A 20,009-nucleotide genomic window follows, 5' to 3' on the forward strand; every position below is an offset into this window, starting at 1 on the left:
AACTAATCACACGGGGCTGTGGGAAAGAAAGACTAAGCAAGAGTTTAAAGACCTGGTTCTGCCATTTGGCTTGAAATTCCAATGGAGGAGTTCCACATTAGGGATGGTTGATATATTAAGAACAGGTCCCACCCCCCCCTCCTTCTCATCCTATTCCCTTCCCCCCATCTTTTTAGTTAGGGCTCAGTAATTGGGATCTTTGTAGTATTTTATTTGTATCATCTAGGTTTTGTACAGTTTTATCTTTTTAATATTATGAGCCGCTCAGACTTAGCCTGTGGTAAGATGGGTGGCCAATAAATTTCCAAATAAATGAATAAGAAAGCAAACAAGATTCCTTGGTTAACCCTACTCCAACATTAAGCTCTTTTGCTATCCCCAGGGAACCAAAACAAGTCATCTTCTACTACCAATACTCTCCAACCATTTAATTTGATCTGGATTTGTGATAATGTAGTGGTTAGAATGCAATACTGCAGGCTACTTCTGCTGGCTGCCAACTGTTCGATTCTCACCGGCTCAAAGTTGACTTAGCCTTCCATCCTTCCAATGTCAGTAAAATGAGGACCCAGATTGTTGGGGGCAAGATGCTGACTCTGTAAATCACTTAGAGAGGGCTGTAAAGTCTGCTATTGCTATTTAAGATCACTATGGGAACTTGGGAGTCTGTCATACTTCCTTCTTCTCCTGAGATAAGCAAGCAATCTTTCATCAGTAACATGTTTTGCAAGTTACATCCCTATAAGCAAAAAAAAAAAAAATGTTTCCCATTAATGAGACCTTTTTACAATTGGTGGCCTGCCTCTTTTTTGTCCAGGCAAGCAACAGTGCACGTATTACACACACAACTTCCTATTGTGTGATGACTCGGTAGTTGAACACGTGTTTAGAATAAAGATCACTGTTTCAATCCCTGATGACTCCAATTGACAAGAAGATAAAGGGGGGTGGGGAAGGCTGCTGCTAATCAGAATAGATGGTTAAATAGATCTAATTACTAAACAGTCTGCATTTTTGTAAGCTTCCTATGCAGTTATTTCCATTTTGGAATGCCTGTCTTCTTCGTTACATCATTAGTAAGGAGATATATTGCACCAATTATCTTCCATATTCCTTTGAGAAGAATATCACTGATCAATGAAAAATTTAAAGAGCTGGCAATCTTCCTAAAAACAAACCTGATTTTTGAGATATGTATGGTATTTTTTCTACTTTTCCATGGATTGCTGCTTGCAGTTTGGCAGTTCAAATCTCAACCAGGCTTAAGGTTGACTCAGCTTTCCATCCTTCTGAAGGTAAATTGAGGACCCGCTTAGAAGGGGCTATAAAGCACTGTAAAATAGTATATAAGTGCTATTGCTATTTGAAGAGTTATTCCCTTAATGTAAAATATGGTGTGTATGTGTATATGTATATTTGGTGTGTGTGTATACATACATACATACATACACACATAAACATATATATATATATATATATATATATATATATATATATATATATATATATATATATATATATCTTTGGTTATTCGGGTTTTCTCCCGCGTAAGATTGGAAGTATCTAGGCAATGTTTCTAGGCAACGTTTCGATGAAGTCTCATTCATCATCTTCAGGCTTGTGTCTTCTGCTCTGTGCTTCTCTGAAGATGATGAATGAGACTTCATCGAAACGTTGCCTAGATACTTCCAATCTTACGCGGAGAAAACCCGAATAACCAAAGATCCACATACAAATACTCGCGAGAACCTCAGAATGTATGTATGTATGTATGTATGTGTATGTATGTATGTATGTATGTATGGCATTCAGCTTTGTTCGGGTATTTTCCCACGTCATAGTAGTGGTGCTTTTAAAGTTGTAGCAGCGTTTCAGCAGAATCTCATCTGCCATCATCAGGCTTCTGTATAGTGTTAGTCTGTTAGTCTAGTGTTAGTCAGACTAACACTATACAGAAGCCTGATGATGGCAGATGAGATTCTGCTGAAACGCTGCTACAACTTTAAAAGCACCACTACTATGACGGGAAAATACCCAACAAAGCTGAATGCCATACATGTAAGTACCCGCGAAAACTTAAGAAAACAAATACACACACACACACACACACACACACACACACACACACACACATATATATGGATCTTTGGTTATTCGGGTTTTCTCCCGCGTAAGATTGGAAGTATCTAGGCAACGTTTCGATGAAGTCTCATTCATCATCTTCAGGCTTGTGTCTGAAAGAAGCCCCAACCAAAATCCAAGACAGAGAACAAGAGAACGGCAAAGCCCTCCTCCCATATATAAAAGGCAATACAGACAAAATCAGCAAGATCCTCCAAAAACACAACATTAAAACAGCATTCTGCACAAACAGAAAAATATCCACCATCCTAAGAAATCCTAAAGACAAAATCGAGTTAGAAAACCAAGGAGTATACGAAATCCCTTACACTGCCTGCCCCACCCACATACATTGGACAAACTAACAGAAGAATAAGTGCACGCGTTGAAGAACATAAGAACTCAATCAAAAAAGAAGAACCGACCTCTTCCCTGGTCCAACACCTCAAAGCCACAGGACATGAGATTGACTTTAAAAATACCAGAACTATCGCCAAAACCGAACATTTCAATAGCAGAATAATCAGAGAAGCCATAGAGATAGAAAAACGCCCACACAACATGAATAAACGAGATGACACCTCCCGCCTACCAGCCTTTTGGAAACCCGCCCTCATGAACAGACGAGTACCTAACATGAAGAATGACACCAGACCCACACCCATGAAGGCCACACAAGATGCCACCACCACACTTCCATGTAGAAAGCAGACTCACACCCACACAGAAGATGAGACACGACCACGGACCAGAAGCCGCACTGCAGCTGCATCACTACCCACTTCAAACCCCTCCAAGCCATACATGAAGCGAACTGACACCCACCATGAAGATGCAGCACGACCACGAACTCGAAGCCAAACAGCAGGATCACAGCTCACCAGCTCAAATCCCCCAGCAACCAAGACTAACCTGAGCACAACCAAGCCCCCACCTGAACAGAACACGCTCCAGCCAATCAGAACACGGCCCACCCCCAACCAATCAGAACACAGCCAAACCCCCACCCAATGAGAACACACCCCCACCCAATCAGAACACAGCCAAGCCCCACCCAATCAAGTCACACCCCCACTAGCAGTTAAAAGGAAGAAGCAGCTGCAAGCTCACATCACTCTGAGAAGCACAGAGCGGAAGACACAAGCCTGAAGATGATGAATGAGACTTCATCGAAACGTTGCCTAGATACTTCCAATCTTACGCGGGAGACATCTAGGTAATTGAGTAAAATTTTGTAAAAGCAGTTCTCTGTACCCTTGCCAATGCAGTCTTCCAGATTTTGTAACATTCCAACATTCCCAAAGAAATGATTATAGGTGTTTCACAAGATTAATGAACATTGATTAATCATTTGAATTTGCTGTTTTTCCCCCTACCTTACACTCAACATTCATGTCCACCATATGTTATTCAAGATATACAAGCAGGTACAGTATACTTCGTGAAAGCCATTTTTTCCTGAGCTACAGTATTGCTTGATTCCATGAGAGAATATCCATTATGTGAAAGGTCCATGTTTTGATTCCTGCAAACTGCTAACGCAGGTGGCTCAGCAAACCCATCTCAAGACAGAGGATCCAATTTACAAACTATGCTGAATGCTCATCTATGCTCATCGAAAACGAAACCCAAACAAGAGGAGCAGCTTCTCTTAATTTGATATAGGTTTACATTTGTATTATTTTAAAAGACTAAAAGGAATTGCACAACAATGGATACAGTACACCAAGGTACAAACGAGTCCCAAATGAGAGAGAATTAGCTGTTAAGAACAAATGCTTATAATGAATGAAAAATTGTTTTTTGTTTCCCAATTTTATTGGGAGTAGAGTTTTCTTTTCTTTTTGTGCTGTTTTGGAAAAAAGGGGGGTTTAAAAGATTATGGAAGGAATGCTGGTATTCCAGAGTGACATTCAATATTACTAGTTTATTGACCATAAACTACAAGTAATTGCTTTTTGGGGGGGCAAGTAAGAAGAGATTTCTTGGCATAGTTGAAAATACTCACAAAAGAAATCCCTTTGCTGCTAGAAAATATGGCCTTTTGCTTCTCTCCCACCTTTATTGTGATTTTCTTTGAATCTTAAGAGGTTGAAATGGGGGCTTCCATGAAAAAAATAAACATGTATTTTTATTGGCAGTTAAAGATGGGCATTTTGTTCTTGCTGACCCATAAATTTGAAAGTTTGTGTTTTTGTTTTAGAAGTGTTCTGGGAATATTTGTCAGGCAGTTTTATTTTTGAAGCTGAAAAGACTGGCTTGCTAATTTTTTATTGAGAAATTCTCAACAGCGAGATCATAGTCTCAATAAAAATGAAGATATAAATTCAGCTGAAACTTGTGATGAATGGCTGTGACATCTACTAAAGCTCCTCTAATTGCTTTTCTTCTGCCGTCGGAATAAAAAAAATGCCAGCATGTGGTAAGAATAGAGACAATTAAAGAAGCTGTATTACTTGCTTTCCAGTAAATGAACCTCATAGGTCACTGGATGATCTGGTAACAGGAAATCATAGTTAAGTTTTCCCCCCCTCTCAAAATAGCTGGTTTCAAAACATTGAATCTTAAGGTAGGTGAACTATTGCCCTTATTGTAACAGACTATCTTTTGTTTCCCCTTCTAGGAGGAAGGGTGGAATTTTAATGGTTGGTTCTGTGTGTAGGTAGATTTGGAAAATGTTTACAGTTTATCAAAGCACATTAATGACAACCATTTGGAACAGGAATTAATTTTGTAGTTTCCACAAAGAGCAAAAGATAATGGTGAAAATGATCTATTGGGAAAAATCAAAACCCACAGTAGAAGTTGAATACTTTGGATCCAACAACTGTCCTACTCTTTGGGGTTCTCCAGAATTCTTCATCCACTATGGGATACTACAAAGAAGAGGTGCCGAGAAAAATAGAATGCACCCCCAAAATTAGAGCAGAGGCAGCTCATTCCCGACACTTCTTGTTCTTTGTAGAACCCCACAGTGGATAAAGAATTCTGGAGAACTCCAAAGAGTGGAACAGTTTGTTGGATCCAAAGTATTCAACCTCTACTGTGGGTTTTGGTTTTTTTCCCCAATAGATCGTTTTCATCATTATCTTTTGCTCTTTGTGGAATCTACAAAATAAATTCCTGTACCAAATGGTTAAGTCATTCATGATCTTTATTTTATAATTTAATCTCCCACCAGTCTTGTAGACTGAATGCCTTTATTAGTAGCAAGTATAATTGGTGTCAGATTTCACCTAGGTTCAGAAACAAAAGACCCCTCTGCTTCCAAAACAAAAGCCATTAGTTCCCAATCTGTTTCTCATCACCAAAAAAACCCCTCACAAGCTCCTGGTCCTGGCAAGAACAAAATACAAAAAACTAGTAAGCAAATCCAGAAAATACTTTTTGGGTGTTACTCGGTAAATCTCATCAGGCTAAATATATGTTATTAACTTATAATTGGAAAGAAAGTTTAAGAAGAATTTCCTTCTTGCAGTTTCTCTGCTGATCCATCGAGAGCATCTGCTCATCTCTACTTCATAACTTGTTAGTGGTTATATATTTTTGCATGCAAATCATTACTGAGATTTCAAGACTGCAGTCCTGTGGCTTTCGGGACTTAATGCAGAGAATGTATTTGTAAGAAACCCAACAATCAGCAATTCATAGAGCTGTGAACAAGTTAGTGATGAAGTTGTCATTATTTCTTTCCAGTTTGATGTTTTACATACCTGTTATTTACTTATGTGCAGCATATGTAACTACGTCCTTATCATAATTCAGTATAATTCAGTATAGAACATGATGGATGTTAATCATTGAGTTCATAGGTTACAAGATGGTAATAGTGCTTCTAGATCGGGGTGTTACACTGGTGGCCTGCAGGCCGGATATTCCTGTACCAAATGGTTAAGTCAGGCCACGCCCACCCCAGCTCCGCGAAGGGAAAACATGATACATCACATGATGACAACGTGACGCTGTGAGTTTGACACCCGTGTTCTAGATATTGTATTCTAAGTGTTGGTTTTCTTTTTCTTCAGTGAACCAAACTTGTACTGGTTCACTAAATAATATAATAATGATAGAACTTTCTGTTGAGGGCCAGTTTGATATAGGTGTTAAAAGCCACAGGTTAGAAACTGGGACACAGTTGATTGACTTTGCCTTATGAATCTCTTAGGTCAAGGAAGAAAAAAGCAATCATAAACCACTGCCAAAAATATTGGCAATCCCCTATAGCAGGGGTCCCCAACCACCGGTCCGCGGACCGGTACCGGTCCGTGGAACAAGTCCTACCGGGCTGCTGGTTTGCTGGGCGCCGCCATCTTGTTTTGATGAAAAAGTGCTTCCGGTGAGCTTTTCGGAAAGCTCACCGGAGCACTTTTTCATCAAAACAAGATGCGGCGCCAGCTCGGTGAGCTTTTCGGGCAGAAACCCATTTCTACCCGGAAAAGCTCACCAGAGCGCAGGTGCCGCCATCTTGTTTTGATGAAAAAGTGCTTCCGGTGAGCTCACCGGAAGCACTTTTCATCAAAACAAGATGGCGGGCCCAGCTGATGCCGTACCGGGCCGCGCCATAAAAAAGGTTGGGGATACCGGGCCGCAGCATAAAAAAGGTTGGGGATCACTGCCCTATAGGGATTGGTCCAGGTAGTTGCCAAAAGTCAAGACTGACTCAAAAGCACCAAATATGTGGCTTTCAGTTAATGCAATGTTCTTGCTAAATTTCAGAGAAATGCATCTAAACCAGGGGTGTCAAACTTGCATCGCCACGGCGGTGTCCCGTGACGTATCATGACTTTTTTCCCCTTCGCTAATCTGGGTCTGGGCATGGCCAGCGTGCGACGCATCCGGCCTGCAGGCCGCGAATTTGACAGCCCTGGTCTATACCATTTTCATTCATACTTGCAGAGTTGGCACATATGCGGTCAGCCGGTTGGTTATTGTTGATATGCCTTAAATAAGAACTGTGAAACTCATGGCAGTTGCAAGCAAGCAAATGGCTTGCCACACCGAATAAGGCCCTTTTATGAACAGAGCTACAGAGTTTATACAACATGCTAGCATTTTATATTACAAACAGTTGATTAAGTGAAACAATATGATTAATGTAAAGAATTAGTTGCTGAAGTTCTGCTTTCACTGGGAAATCCCCCATGCATAGTTCAGGGTATCAACGGTTGCATCATATCAATCATTGAACAATAGTATGATCTGTTTCACTGCACTGACTTAATTATGACCTGATCCAATTTCTTGGGTTTTGTTGCAAATATGTTGGCAAACTGGACAATTAAAGAGGGAGATCCATTTTTTCTGTTCCCCTATTTAGACTCCCCTACTTATATTCTCTTACCATGTAGATGTTTCTTCCTTACAAGTTAATTTTGGTTTTTAGTAGATGACAACATTCATTTTAACATGTTGAACAATTCAGACACGTTCTTTTCTCACAATAGTCAAAGAACTTATTATTCACTGCCAGATTCTACTGGTTGAAATGCTAATATTAACAGTCCATCTAAGTTGTCTACACTATTGACTGATTAGGAGGGATAGTTTGGGTTTTGAAACATGAATCTTTCCTACCTCTATTATGAGACATACAGCCTGGGTTGGTCTGTACACAAAATGTCTTGTTGATTTGCTCCTTATCTTTCTTTGCATTGATCTTTGAATGGCCTATAAAAATTTGGGCAAAAGATGCTCAGATCATATAAGTGCTATTTTAGATTTATAGATTTGGCAGTAGACCCCAAATCTTGATCTTGACCCACAGCAATGATAGCAAAGATGGCACCAAATTCCTGCAAATAGCCAGGTAATCACAGTTATCTATGGAAAAAAATAACCTTCCTTTATTGAACCCAGGTTGAGATCCCATAACAGCAGCTCTTAATAAAGTAGGAGAGAGTGAACACATGGAGAGGTCTGTAAGGGAGTGATGTGATTTGAGCAATTCAGTGAGAGTACTTATCAAGAATCCTTCCAATTAATATAATCAGAGTCAGTACTCCCCAACTTTTCAAGTAAAACTTCTGTTAAATTCTCCACAGTGCTGATTATGTAATAAACATGTGGAATTGTTTGCAAACAAAGGTTCGATTGTTCCTCTAGATTTCTTACATTAAACTGAAATTTCTGAAATTTTGATAACAGTATCAACAATTGTGCATTCTGTATTTATGCAGATGTGCTGTGGTATTGCGGTCTCCTTTGCCTTAATTCCCCTCTTCCAAAGTTATGTTTGTAAACTTAGTTTAAAAGTCAGCAGCTGTGTATGTTGCTTGGCTTCTGTATAGTTTATCATACAGCTGGAATACATATGAAATTGTTGACTCCACCTGAAAACAACTGGGAGGTAAAATGAAAAAAAATAACTTCCTGAAAGAGATAAACATTAAACAACGTGAGCTATCAGCTCTTGAACCAACTTGTTCTATCTTGCAGAGCGTGTGAGTGACATGTGGAAGCCTAAAAGTGCTCATCTTATTCTTCCTGCCTTCTCATACTGGAATTTATTTCCAGTTGTCCCTGGATATTTCTGTCAAAGAATACTCTCAGACAGTTAAAAATGGAACAGTAGGGATTTTTCACTAGCTGTTTGTCCCTACTTTCTTCCCAAAAAGTTGTTCTGGGTTCTCGGGAACAATTTAATGATCAACATTGCTCTGAGCCAGACCTGTCTTTCTGGATGTCAGATGTGGTGCCAACTGAGTCATCAAAGTTTTCCAAATCTGACCTAATGGTTTTTTTTTTCCTGTTTGTAAAACTAACCTGCTTAACTGCTGTATGTTCTTTTTTAAAATTTAAACTCTGTTTATCTAATTATCCATTTAAAATAATGCCAAATGAGAATTTTGCTTGGGTGGTATAAAGGAGACATATATGCAGGTGACAAGTAATACATTTAATTAAAAAATGACTGTTCCTATCTTTAAAAAACAAACTTAAAATCGCAGTGTTTTTCTTTTCTTAAATACTTTCAGAACTTCTGGGTGTTTTTGCTGCTTGTGAAGACCACCATAAAGGCCACAGATCAATATGATGCCTGTAGGCATTATGTTACAAAAGGCATTCGTGGCATCTCAGAATTTCAGTTATTCTTTTTTTAATGCAAATGTAAAAAAAAAAAACATTTGAAATTGACATAAGATGTTGTATGGGATCAAAGCATCTTCTGTGATCTGATGATTTCCCCAAATCATCAAACCATAGAGGGGTACACTGGAGACTATAGCCCATGACCTCCTTAACCACATCATTGATCTTCAGACCACCATTTGGGAACCTGGCATTGAACCAGAAATCATGGTTTACAAACCAGAATCAAATAAATCACATGGCCCTTAATTCCAGTGCACGAACACAGCTATGCATGATGGCTAGGTCCGCACTACTGGTCATTTGTATAGTTGCTTCAGCTGGATGAGGAAAATCAGTTTGTTTAGAACAGGGTTGTTAAACTTGCGGCCCTTGGGCCGGATGCATCACGTGCTGGCCACGCCCACCCCGTTTTAGTGAAGGGGGGAAAGTCACGATAAGTCACATGACAACAACCTGAGGGTGAGAATTTTGACACCCCTGGTTTAGAACTCATAGGCAGTTACGATGTTAGATATGGTCTTTATAAGGCACATTTAGTATGATTCCATGGGCCTAATATATCCAAACATTAGTAAAGCATCCAGCAAGACTTGGACATGAAAAGAGGTGTTTTATCATTATGCATTCTCACATACCTAGTGTTGTGGTTCGCCAGCAGCCGGTGCAGACTGCAGAGGTATTGGACAGTGAGGACGAAAGGGAACCAGTCAGGGAGTCTGGAGAGGACTTGGACAAGGGCCCTGCATCCGCTGCAGGGATGGGGCCAGGGCCATCTGGGAGTGGGGTGCTGCCTCCGGAGCCTCTGGAGTCTGGCAGCAGCGAGGCAGAGGATCCAGGGGAGCCTGTTCCCAGTGTGTGTGTATGTACAGAGTTGCTAGAAGGCAAGAGCAGCTGAAGCAGAAGGGGCGACTCAGGAATAAGGCCTGGGAGAGGGATAAGGGATAAAAGTCAGACCTCAATGACAAATGATTTGCAGGAAGCAAAGCAGTTCAATTAGATTCCGAGTCCTTCTGGAAGCTCTGTACTCTGGCGGTTTTTTTCTGATACTTCAGGTGGTTTTTTATATAATTACTTTGGAGACTTCTGTTTTTGGCAGCATTCCCCAGCACTGACAGGCATGGGCTTATCTTGGGGAACTGTGTATAATTAGTCTGGCTGGAAATGAAAGTAATTCCCAGCGTTGCATTAAAATAGGTTTTGCTTTTCAAACAAGCTTGTGTTTCCATACGTTTGACAAAGCCTGGGTCAGAACACCTAGTATGCCACGTTGAATAATTTCAGGCTAGGAGAGGTATTCAGAATAATGTCTTGCCCTTTTTTGCTGCTGATAATTACAGATTGTGCAGATATGCAGATTGGCTTAGCATTCATTGCCATCATCCCATGCAGTTTTAATTTATCCAGCATGCATGTAAATGCTCCTCATTTGGGACTATCAGATCTTTGGATCCACCACATCCAAAGAGGGCTACCATTCTCTGCTGACATAAAGGGGGAAACCAATTATGAAAGTCCTGTAACAACCTCATCATATGATTGGCTGTGGAGGACTTTAGCTATGAAGGAGAAGAAGACATTTCAGAGCATGCCAGGTCCACAAGTGGCACCTAGTGGCAACTCTTTAAAGCAGCTGCATCCTTTCTCAATATCATGCGACTGTCATACACAACTAAAGTGCAATCCTGGGGAAAAAAACATTTGGTTTAAGGCAGGGGTGTCAAACTCAAGGGCCGGAGTCCAGATCCGACCCATGGGGTACTTAGATCTGGCTTGCGGGGCCGCTCTGGAAGCAGCAAAGGACCAGCCCACAATGCTTCTGCCAGCAAAAATGGAGCTCAGGAGGGCCACACGCGGCCCTCCCGAGTTCTGTTTGCACTGGCAGCGGGTTACAGGAGGCCCTTGCAGCCAAAAACAGAGCTCAAGAGCCCATTTTTGCTGTCAGAGCACTCGGGCCATCACAAGCATCCCCAACATGAGTGACGTTGAGCTGGGCATGCCCACCCCGGCCCCTGGAGGTCAAACACAACCCTGATGTGGCCTCAATGAAATTGAAATTGACACCCCTGGTTTAAGGAGTTACAAACTTATCAACAATTATATGTTCTGATGTAATCTTTTGTCTTTGAATCTAAAGTCTTTTCATTATAGAAACAATGATTGAAGTGGTGTGAAGGACCCATTTTACATTTAAACTCTGAGTCTTCACAGCAATTGAGAGATCAGTTTTGATCTCTCATGTTTAAGCCACCATTTCTAAGTTCTGAGGGGCGAAATGACTTTTTTAAAAACTTTATATCATAAGCATTTCTTTGACTTTCCAATTCTTTTACTTTATAAGTGTCTTTATTTTCCAGGAAGGAAAGAAGAAGTTTGACAAAGAAAGTGAAAAGTATTATTCCACCCTGGAGAAGCACTTAAATTTATCAGCTAAGAAAAAGGAGTCACACCTGCAAGATGTAAGTTTTTACAACTGGGATTTTGTATTTTCAAATTTAAAAGGAGGAAAGCAAAAGATATAAAGCATATTTGTTTTATGCAGGGCAGAAATGAAAGTATTTTATTATGTAAATAAGTACGTGAGGTCAAAGTAATGTTATATTCAAAGGAGTATTTGTCTGTTTTAATATTTTAAATATGAAACTAGCTGTGTTTCTTTTATGACCAAGATATTTAAGCTCTGGATTTAATATGTTTTTCCTTCATGTTGTCTTTGACAAGAAGCTATTGAAGAAAGATTAATGACTTTAAAAGAAGTAATATACAATGATTATTTGTCAGATGAAAGTTAGGCCATCTCATGTCATTTAATTTAGGGTTGAAAGATAGGGATGCACAAAGACATGTTTAGATTTGTCAATATTTTGAAACATAACAGAACAGGACCCCCTTCTCAAACAATTTTTGTTTCAATTAAAACATCAGTTTTAATTATTTGAAACAAAACTACTAATGGTTCATTGTGGAATATTGATGTCATTTTAGTAATTATTTAGATTAGTAGTGGTGCTTGGTCTAGTATCTGTCTCATTTTTTTTCCAGCTGTTACAACAGGAGAGTAGAACAGCAAGTTAAAAAATCACCAGATTACTCCTATTTCCTGTTATTCACTGTCAGACTCTCAAGCTAAACATTTCATAGCCCACTGAGGATTCTAGAATGTTGCCCACAGACGCACCCACTCATTCCAAGAAAAGGGGGGGAAAGTGTTGGGTAGGGTATGACCGTCAGAAGTCTTTAACTTCTTTATTATTTTTGTTGGGCTTTGCAAATTTTTAAGGATTTATTCCTCAAGAACATTATCATCCTCCACTCCCTATAAACACCCTTTAGTCTGGTTCATCGGGAATACATTTCCATCATCCATAGGGTGAAGCCCAACATTTATTCTAGTATGATCTATTCTAGCATGATGTCATCCAGTTGTTTTGCAAATATGCTTTACCCTCCCTGATCACTGGCTGTGCTGGCTATTCTGAGACTGGAAATCCAGTATAAAGGTAGTCCTTGACTTACAACAGTTCGTTTAGTGACTGTTCAAAGTTACAAAGGCACTGAAAAAAGTGACTTACGATGATTTTTCACACTTACAACCATTGCAGCATCCCCAATGGCCAGGTGATCAAAATTCAGACACTTGGCAACTGACTCATATTTATGATGGTTGCAGTGTCCTGGGGTCATGTGATCACCGTTTGTGACTTTCTGACAAGCAAAAGCAATGGGGAAGTCAGATTCACTTAATAACTAAGTGTAACTAAGTTAACACCTGCAGTGATTCACTTAACAAATGTGTCAAGAAAGATCATAAAAATGAGAAAATACTCAGTTAATATACAGTGTATAGGAAATACTCATCTTGCTTAACAACAGAAATTTTGGGCTCAATTGTGGTCATAAGTCAAGGATTACCTCTACCTAGTAAATATCATAATAGAAAAGTCTGGTTTATACCATGCTTTTTGGTGCATCAAACCCCAAAATTGTCTTCTGTATTTCCCAGAAGTTCTCTATGGTTGCTAAAGGTTTTTTTTGTGATTAAAGGAACTTTATCTCAATAGGCAGTTACCCAAAGTCAAAGGAAGTTAATTGCTTATAAGTCCTCTGGATGTCTATTGAATGATCTTACTAAAGTGATTGATTCAATGGGATTTGTAGAAGTATCTGTCTTTTTGGCTTGGGACCAGTAAAAATGCCCTATGTATTGCTTACTTCTTTGAAATTTTTGCTTTATAAATCTTGATTGTGCAATAAATGGTTTCTAGGCTGTCATTTCATCCATATTTTATCAATTCTCCATATTTCACTGGCTAAATTTAAGTCATGGATTGTAGAATTCATGAGTGTTCATGTATTTCTTTTTAATTTCTTTCTTTATAATCCTTTCCGTTATACATCTGAATCTGATGATTGCTAATCAATCATTATTTACATTTAATAGGTAGGTAGGTAAGTAGGTAGATAGATAGATAGATAGATAGATAGATAGATAGATAGATAGATAGATAGATAGATAGATAGATAGAACGAACATGATTACAAAATGAACCTCTACTCAATTTTAACTCAATTTAGATTTCTATAATACTTTTTCTTTTCCATAAGAGGAATATATTTTGTCTAACAATTAATTTGAATTTGAGCTAACTGACTCTACTCTCTAACATAATTTATGTTCTGGATCGGAGAAAATGCTAAATAAAACATCAGAAACAGCCCTTCCCGTCCCAAAACTGAGAACTATTTATTGCTCTCATTTTTTTAAAGAATAGTTCTCAGATCAAATAATTCATCATGTCTGAAACCAAGAGTGAGTTTTCTGTGCCACCTTTGTGATTGGGTCATTGGACTTTCTTCCATGGAAATATTAATCTCAGATGATTGTATACTTTGCAGTGTGTAGATTTTCATGCTGCTCTATCTATTCTGGTAGATTTTTTTTTATTTGAGCAAGAAACAATTTGCTTCTAATCCAGTAGAATGCCTAACCATGAGAATTTATCGTGTGTTTACTTTTTATAGGATATATTGAGTTAATATGGAGCTTCTGTTACAGAAGACTTCCCTGGTGTAATTATAACAATACTAATAATCTGAATTGTATATTTTACAGTCATTCTATGTTTCAATTTTAGGCAGATACCCAGATTGACAGAGAACATCAAAATTTTTATGAAGCATCATTAGAATATGTCTTCAAAATCCAAGAAGTGCAAGAGAGAAAGAAGTTTGAATTTGTTGAGCCTGTAAGTTTTAATAATGCTATTTACTATAACCAACATAAAATAGAGACCAAAATTGAAATATTGCTACTTTTCCATAACATCCATTCAAACATCCCAACTTCAAAATATTTTCATATTTATTTATCTCACAGTAAAGCTCTTGTTTATTAATTCTGGGATCTCTGTGAACAGTACAGATGAGATTTGATTTCATAGGAAGGGGAATGATTTTCTACATAGAAGTGGTGGTCTCCATGTAGAAAGTCACTCCCACTTCCTACATGGAAACAGCTTCTGGACTTTGTACTTGAGGTGGGAAAAAATGAAACTTTGGTTTTGGGTTTTACTGATTTGATTGATTTGTTGTTATAGAAACGGCTAGTTTATATTATTATGGAAAGGTAAAAAGTTGAGGTTCGATGTTAATGCTTTATTCTATTGCAACCAGGAAAGTCAGAAGTCAATACTTTTCTTTTCTTCCTCCCTTTCTCACTTTTCTTTCCCCTTTTCCTTCCCACTGTATTTGTATTTTTGTATTTTATTTTATAATTTAATTTTATAAAATTATAAAATAAAAAATAATTTAGAAAAAGGAAGAGGAGTGATTTCCCTCCATCAGACATGCACATGGCCCTTCCGAGCTCCATTTTCAGTGGCAGAGCACTTGGGCTACCATAGGCGACTCCTGACATGAGTGATGTCGAACTTGCTACACCCTCTCTGGCCACGCCCCCCCCGAAGCCAAACACAACCCCAATGCGGCCATCAATGAAATCGAGTTTGACACCCCTGCTGTAGCTCAGCAAACTATGTTTCAACCACATAATGAACATTGATGGGAACTGTATATGTCTAGTCTAACGATAAGGCCTACAGGTGATATGATAGCAGTCTTCCAATATTTGAAGAGCTGTCACGGAGAAGAGAGGTCAACCTGTTCTCCAAAGCATCTGAGGGCAGGACAGGAAGTTACAGGTGGAAGCTTATCAAGAGAGCTCCAACCTAGAACTAAGGAGATATTCTCATCAGTGGGAATAATAAGTCAGTGGGATGGCTTGCCTCCAGAAGTTTTGGGTGCTTCATCACTGGAGAATTTTATGAAAAGTTGGACAGCCACTTGTTCAGAATGGTATGGTGTCTCCCCTTGAACCAGAATAGTATAGGGCAAGGGTCTTCAAACTCGGCAAGTTTAAGACTTGTAGACCTCAACTCCCAGAATTCCTGAGCTAACATGACTGGAAGAGGAATTCTGGGAGTTGAAGTCCACAAGTCTTAAAGCTGTCAAGTTTGAAGAACCCTGGTATAGGGTCTCCTCTAGTTGGATTAGAAGACCTCCAAGATTTGAATTTGTTGAGTCTGTAAGTTTTAATAATGCTATTTGCTATAACCAATATACTTCTACATACAGACCAAAATAGAAATAATTCATAGGATTGATTGACTATGCTCCTTTTCCATAATATTCAACTTCCAACTCTGTTATTCAAATATTCCTAAATGTGGATTGTAATATTTTCATTGAGCCAAAGCTGACCAGCGGTATTGATTACCTTAATAAGGACTTCCTAGTGAAATTCTAAAGAGTGTTATGATTCCTAGTGGATGCAGTTCTTAATCATCAGAATTGTACCCATGCAAGGAATGCAAATCAAGTAAAATATATTAGTTAATTAAGGAAGTGATTTTTTTCCTGTAAACAACTGAAAGTTTAAACTAAGTCATGTTTTAAATGTTCACAGAAAGGTTTTCTCATCCACTGTGGAATAAAATTGCAGATAGCTTGCCATCTATCTGTGTGACATTTTCATGGCAGTGCTGTATGTGCAACTAGAATTTCATAATGTAAAAATTGGCTGAAATGCTTGCCAGAGACACTATTCTTCAGGTTTAAAATAAATCTATTTGACCTTTAGAATAATAAAAAAGAGTACAGAAAATGTTTATAAAAGTGGAACTATTATGCTCCAACCCTGTTCTTTTAGCACAGTCAAATAATTTCTAAATAGATTTGACCAAAGTCAGATTGTGGGATGCATAATGTAGATAAAAATTGAACTCTGAAAGAAGAGAATATATGTCTCTCAGGGATGAACTGTGGAGTCCTTGGTAGTTTTCGAGCTTGTTTGTTTGCTAGTTGATGTTTCATTACCCAGCTAGGTAACATAATCAGTGCTAGTGAATACAGGTAGTCCTCAACTTACCAACAGTTCGTTTTGTGACGAAGTTACAACAGCATTGAAAAAAGTGACTTATGACTGTTTTTCACACTTACAACCATTATAGCATCCCCATAGTTATGTGATCAAAATTCAGATTCTTGGCAACTGACTCATATTTATGATGGTCACAGTGTCCCAGGGTCATGTGAACACCTTTTGCAACCTTCTAACAAGCAAAGTCATGGGGCAGCCGTGTTACTAACTTAACAACTGTGACAAGAAAGGTTGTAAAATAGGACATCCCGAGCTCCGTTTCCAGCTGCGACAGCCTGCAACCCTCTGGCAGCAAAAATGGAGCTTGTGCACGCACACGCACACACCTGAGCTCCATTTTCGTTGGTAGAGGCACTGGTCCTTCGCTGTTTCCAGGGTGGCCCTGTGGGCCAGATCTAAGCATCCTGCGGGCTGGATCTGGCCTATGACACCAGTCTTGAGTTTGACACCCCTGATGTAACAAAATACATAGACTGAAACCATAAAATTTATGGCTTCAATGGCTGCATTGATGGCCCTGCCTCAGAGGGTATGGATTTGATGAGTGTAATAATGGCAGCAGTCTTCCTTACAAGAAACAAACACAAGAAACTATCTGCAAACATTAATTGCACAACAGCTAGGGACACAATTTCTCCCTATAACCACTTTCAAGAGATCTCTAACTGTAGATGAGGATGTGTACTTAACCACTTTAGCTGATGTCTGACGATAAGTCTCTTTATAAACAGTTGTTTTATTAAGTAGAGCCACAAAAGATTACGAGCCATCTCGCCTATAACTATGCATCCCCTGATTGTTGCAATCGTATAAAATTACACTTTTGAAAAACCTTGGATTTGAGCTAATAAGTAATTCATGTGGTAATTAATCTATAGTGGCTCGTTTAGAACTTGGTACTGCAACTGTGCAGTGATGAACATGCTTAATGTTTTGTTGGACATAATTGTATGTAGATCCACAAACATTAACCTTTCTCTGAATCCCTAAATTAACCCATTCAATAAATCAAAGTTTAACATAGCTCGAGCCATGATTATGCTAGCAGCTTTAAGGCTCCAGCCAACAAAACATAGTATCTGAAAACCTCAAATAGTCTTGTATTTATTTTTATGTAGTGTTGTTGACCCTGAGATTGTTTGGTCATCTCATTCTCACAGGAAGACGATTTTGGTAGGAATTTGACCTCTACCCCTCAGTTCATCAGCCAAGCAGTTATTATCTTTCTAGTTCCTTTAAAAAAAAAAAACAGGGAAGAGAGAGAAAGAAAAAGTAATAGCTACCACAAAATATATTTGAACAATCAAGTTTTAAACCAATGTGGTTAGTAATCTGGTGAGGAAAGAGAGGCAAGTGACTTCAGATAACTACCACTCTCAATAAAAAGTGGAATAGTTATCAAGAGTTCCTTGGTATTGGTCCATGCATATATTTTTTAGAAGGGGTAGTCTTAACAATTCACTTTGTCTGCCAAGAAGAAATTTATTTAAGATGGTTTTGCTGAAGCTTGGGTGGCTCTTAAAGGGTGGTTGTTTTCTCCAGCAGCTTTTTCCAGTCTGGACATTCTCCAGATGTTTGGACTTTAACTCTCAGTTCCTTAGCCAGCATGGCTATTATTGTGGAATTGAAGCATTTGAGGAGTTAAAGGTCCATAAATTTGAAAGCTAAAAAAGGGAACAGAACTACTGGTATGTAATAGGTCAGAAACAAGCAGCTATGGCTACTTTATGAGTTATGGACTTCAACTCCCAGAATTCCACAGCTGGTTCAGGAATTCTGGGAGTTGAAGTCTACAGACTGTAAGGAACCATAGTTGCCCACTCCTATAATAGGTGCTCTGGTATGGGAAGCTGATATCTTTTTCCCCCCGGAAAGCTGCCCTGCTCTGTTCATAGATCTCAAGGAACAATTCCTACTATTCCTAGGACCTAAACTTATTCTTTTAAAATATGAAGTTGGCAGTTGTTTAAATGCTCTACAAGTTGTTTGTAGATGTGGGAGCCACCCTGGCCTCTATAGCAACTAGGACCATCTGTCCAAGAATGCCATCAACAAGACTTCAAACCATGTAAGGAATAGGATGCTGACCTGAAACCGTGTTTTTGAGTTGACGTTGCCATAAAAAAAGTGTTCAAACATTGTTTTCACTGAACATAGGCACTTTCTCCAGAGTTTTTTGAACTAATAACAGCTAGCAATAAGACAGGTTACAAAGTGCCAATTTTTGATTCTCTGCGTTGGAATAGAAGGTAGGGTATAGCATAATGTGTCTTTGAAGAAACATGATTACAGGTAGATAATATGTTCTTTTTCATTGCTGATCTCTGTGCACCTCATAAATGGGTGAGTTATTTACAAATGCAAGGGCAGATAGTATCAGAATAAGTGAAGAATGAACTGGACTGTGGAAATCAGTTTATACTCTGGCCTAAATACCAACTTATGGTGCTTTGTGAAAGCTGAAGGTTGGAGGTCATAGAGCTGATCTTCAGATAACTAGCAGTGGCATCTCTTTGAGGAAATGACAGCTGTTCTAACAATGTAGGTGAAGTGAATGTAGATCCTTTTAGGTTATGGAAGCCATAAAATGTCATAAGTCAATTGTAGGGTGACAATTAAACTAGTTAGTGGTATGTTGACCTAATACAGAGGTATTCTACATTTGATGGAGAATAACAGATTATCACTGGAGGTTTTTCAAGAAGAGATTGGACAGCCATTTGTCTGGAATAGTATAAGGCAAGGGTCTTCAAACTTGGCAAGTTTAAGACTTGTGGACTTCAACTCCCAGAATTCCTGAGCTAACATTCCTGAGGAGGAATTCTGGGAGTTGATGTCCACAAGTCTTAAAGCTGTCAAATTTGAAGACCCCGATATAAGGGTTTCCTGCTCAAGAAGGGAGTTGACTGGAAGACTTCCAAGGTCCCTTCCAACCCTTTATTCTATGTTATTCTATGTTCTATAGAATGACGTATGCCTGAAATTTGAAACAGTCAATGGGTATGGGGAGAAAAGAGTTAGAATGAATTCCTGGCTACAATAGTTTACAGTCACAACCTTTGTGAGAAATAATATAAAAAGCAGCTTTATCCTTGTGAAAAATAAGGTCTGGCTGGTTCACCGTGAGGGCAGCCAGCTTGCTAACTCTGCAAGCAGACATGACTATCAGCTTCTTAGGGGAAAAAAAAATATCCGAAATCACAGTAGACAAAGGCCGTAAACGTTTCTGGTTCAGAGACATTAGAAAAATGAATCCACCTGTTCATGGAAAATGATAGCGAGAAATTTTTGAAAAAGATGAAGTCAGTTCCTTAGGATAGAGAGACAGCAGGAACCAGATGCATGTGGATCCAGCAAATGT

At 38.9% G+C, this 20,009-nt stretch overlaps 1 protein-coding gene across 2 annotated transcripts in view; it reads left to right on the forward strand.

Moving 5' to 3' along the window:
• ARHGAP42 (Rho GTPase activating protein 42) overlaps positions 1 to 20,009 on the forward strand; it is a 159,751-nt gene that overhangs the window by 79,811 nt on the left and 59,931 nt on the right. For both annotated transcript variants that reach the window (XM_026675601.2, XM_087966177.1), the window contains 2 exons: positions 11,568 to 11,669; positions 14,346 to 14,456. In XM_026675601.2, the coding sequence (XP_026531386.1) occupies positions 11,568 to 11,669; positions 14,346 to 14,456 (213 nt within the window). The remainder of the gene's footprint in view (positions 1 to 11,567; positions 11,670 to 14,345; positions 14,457 to 20,009) is intronic.

This window comes from Notechis scutatus, chromosome 5, assembly GCF_049901735.1.
Source record: "Notechis scutatus isolate UNSWTSFEM ecotype Mainland chromosome 5, rNotScu1.2, whole genome shotgun sequence".
Taxonomy (NCBI): domain Eukaryota; kingdom Metazoa; phylum Chordata; class Lepidosauria; order Squamata; family Elapidae; genus Notechis; species Notechis scutatus.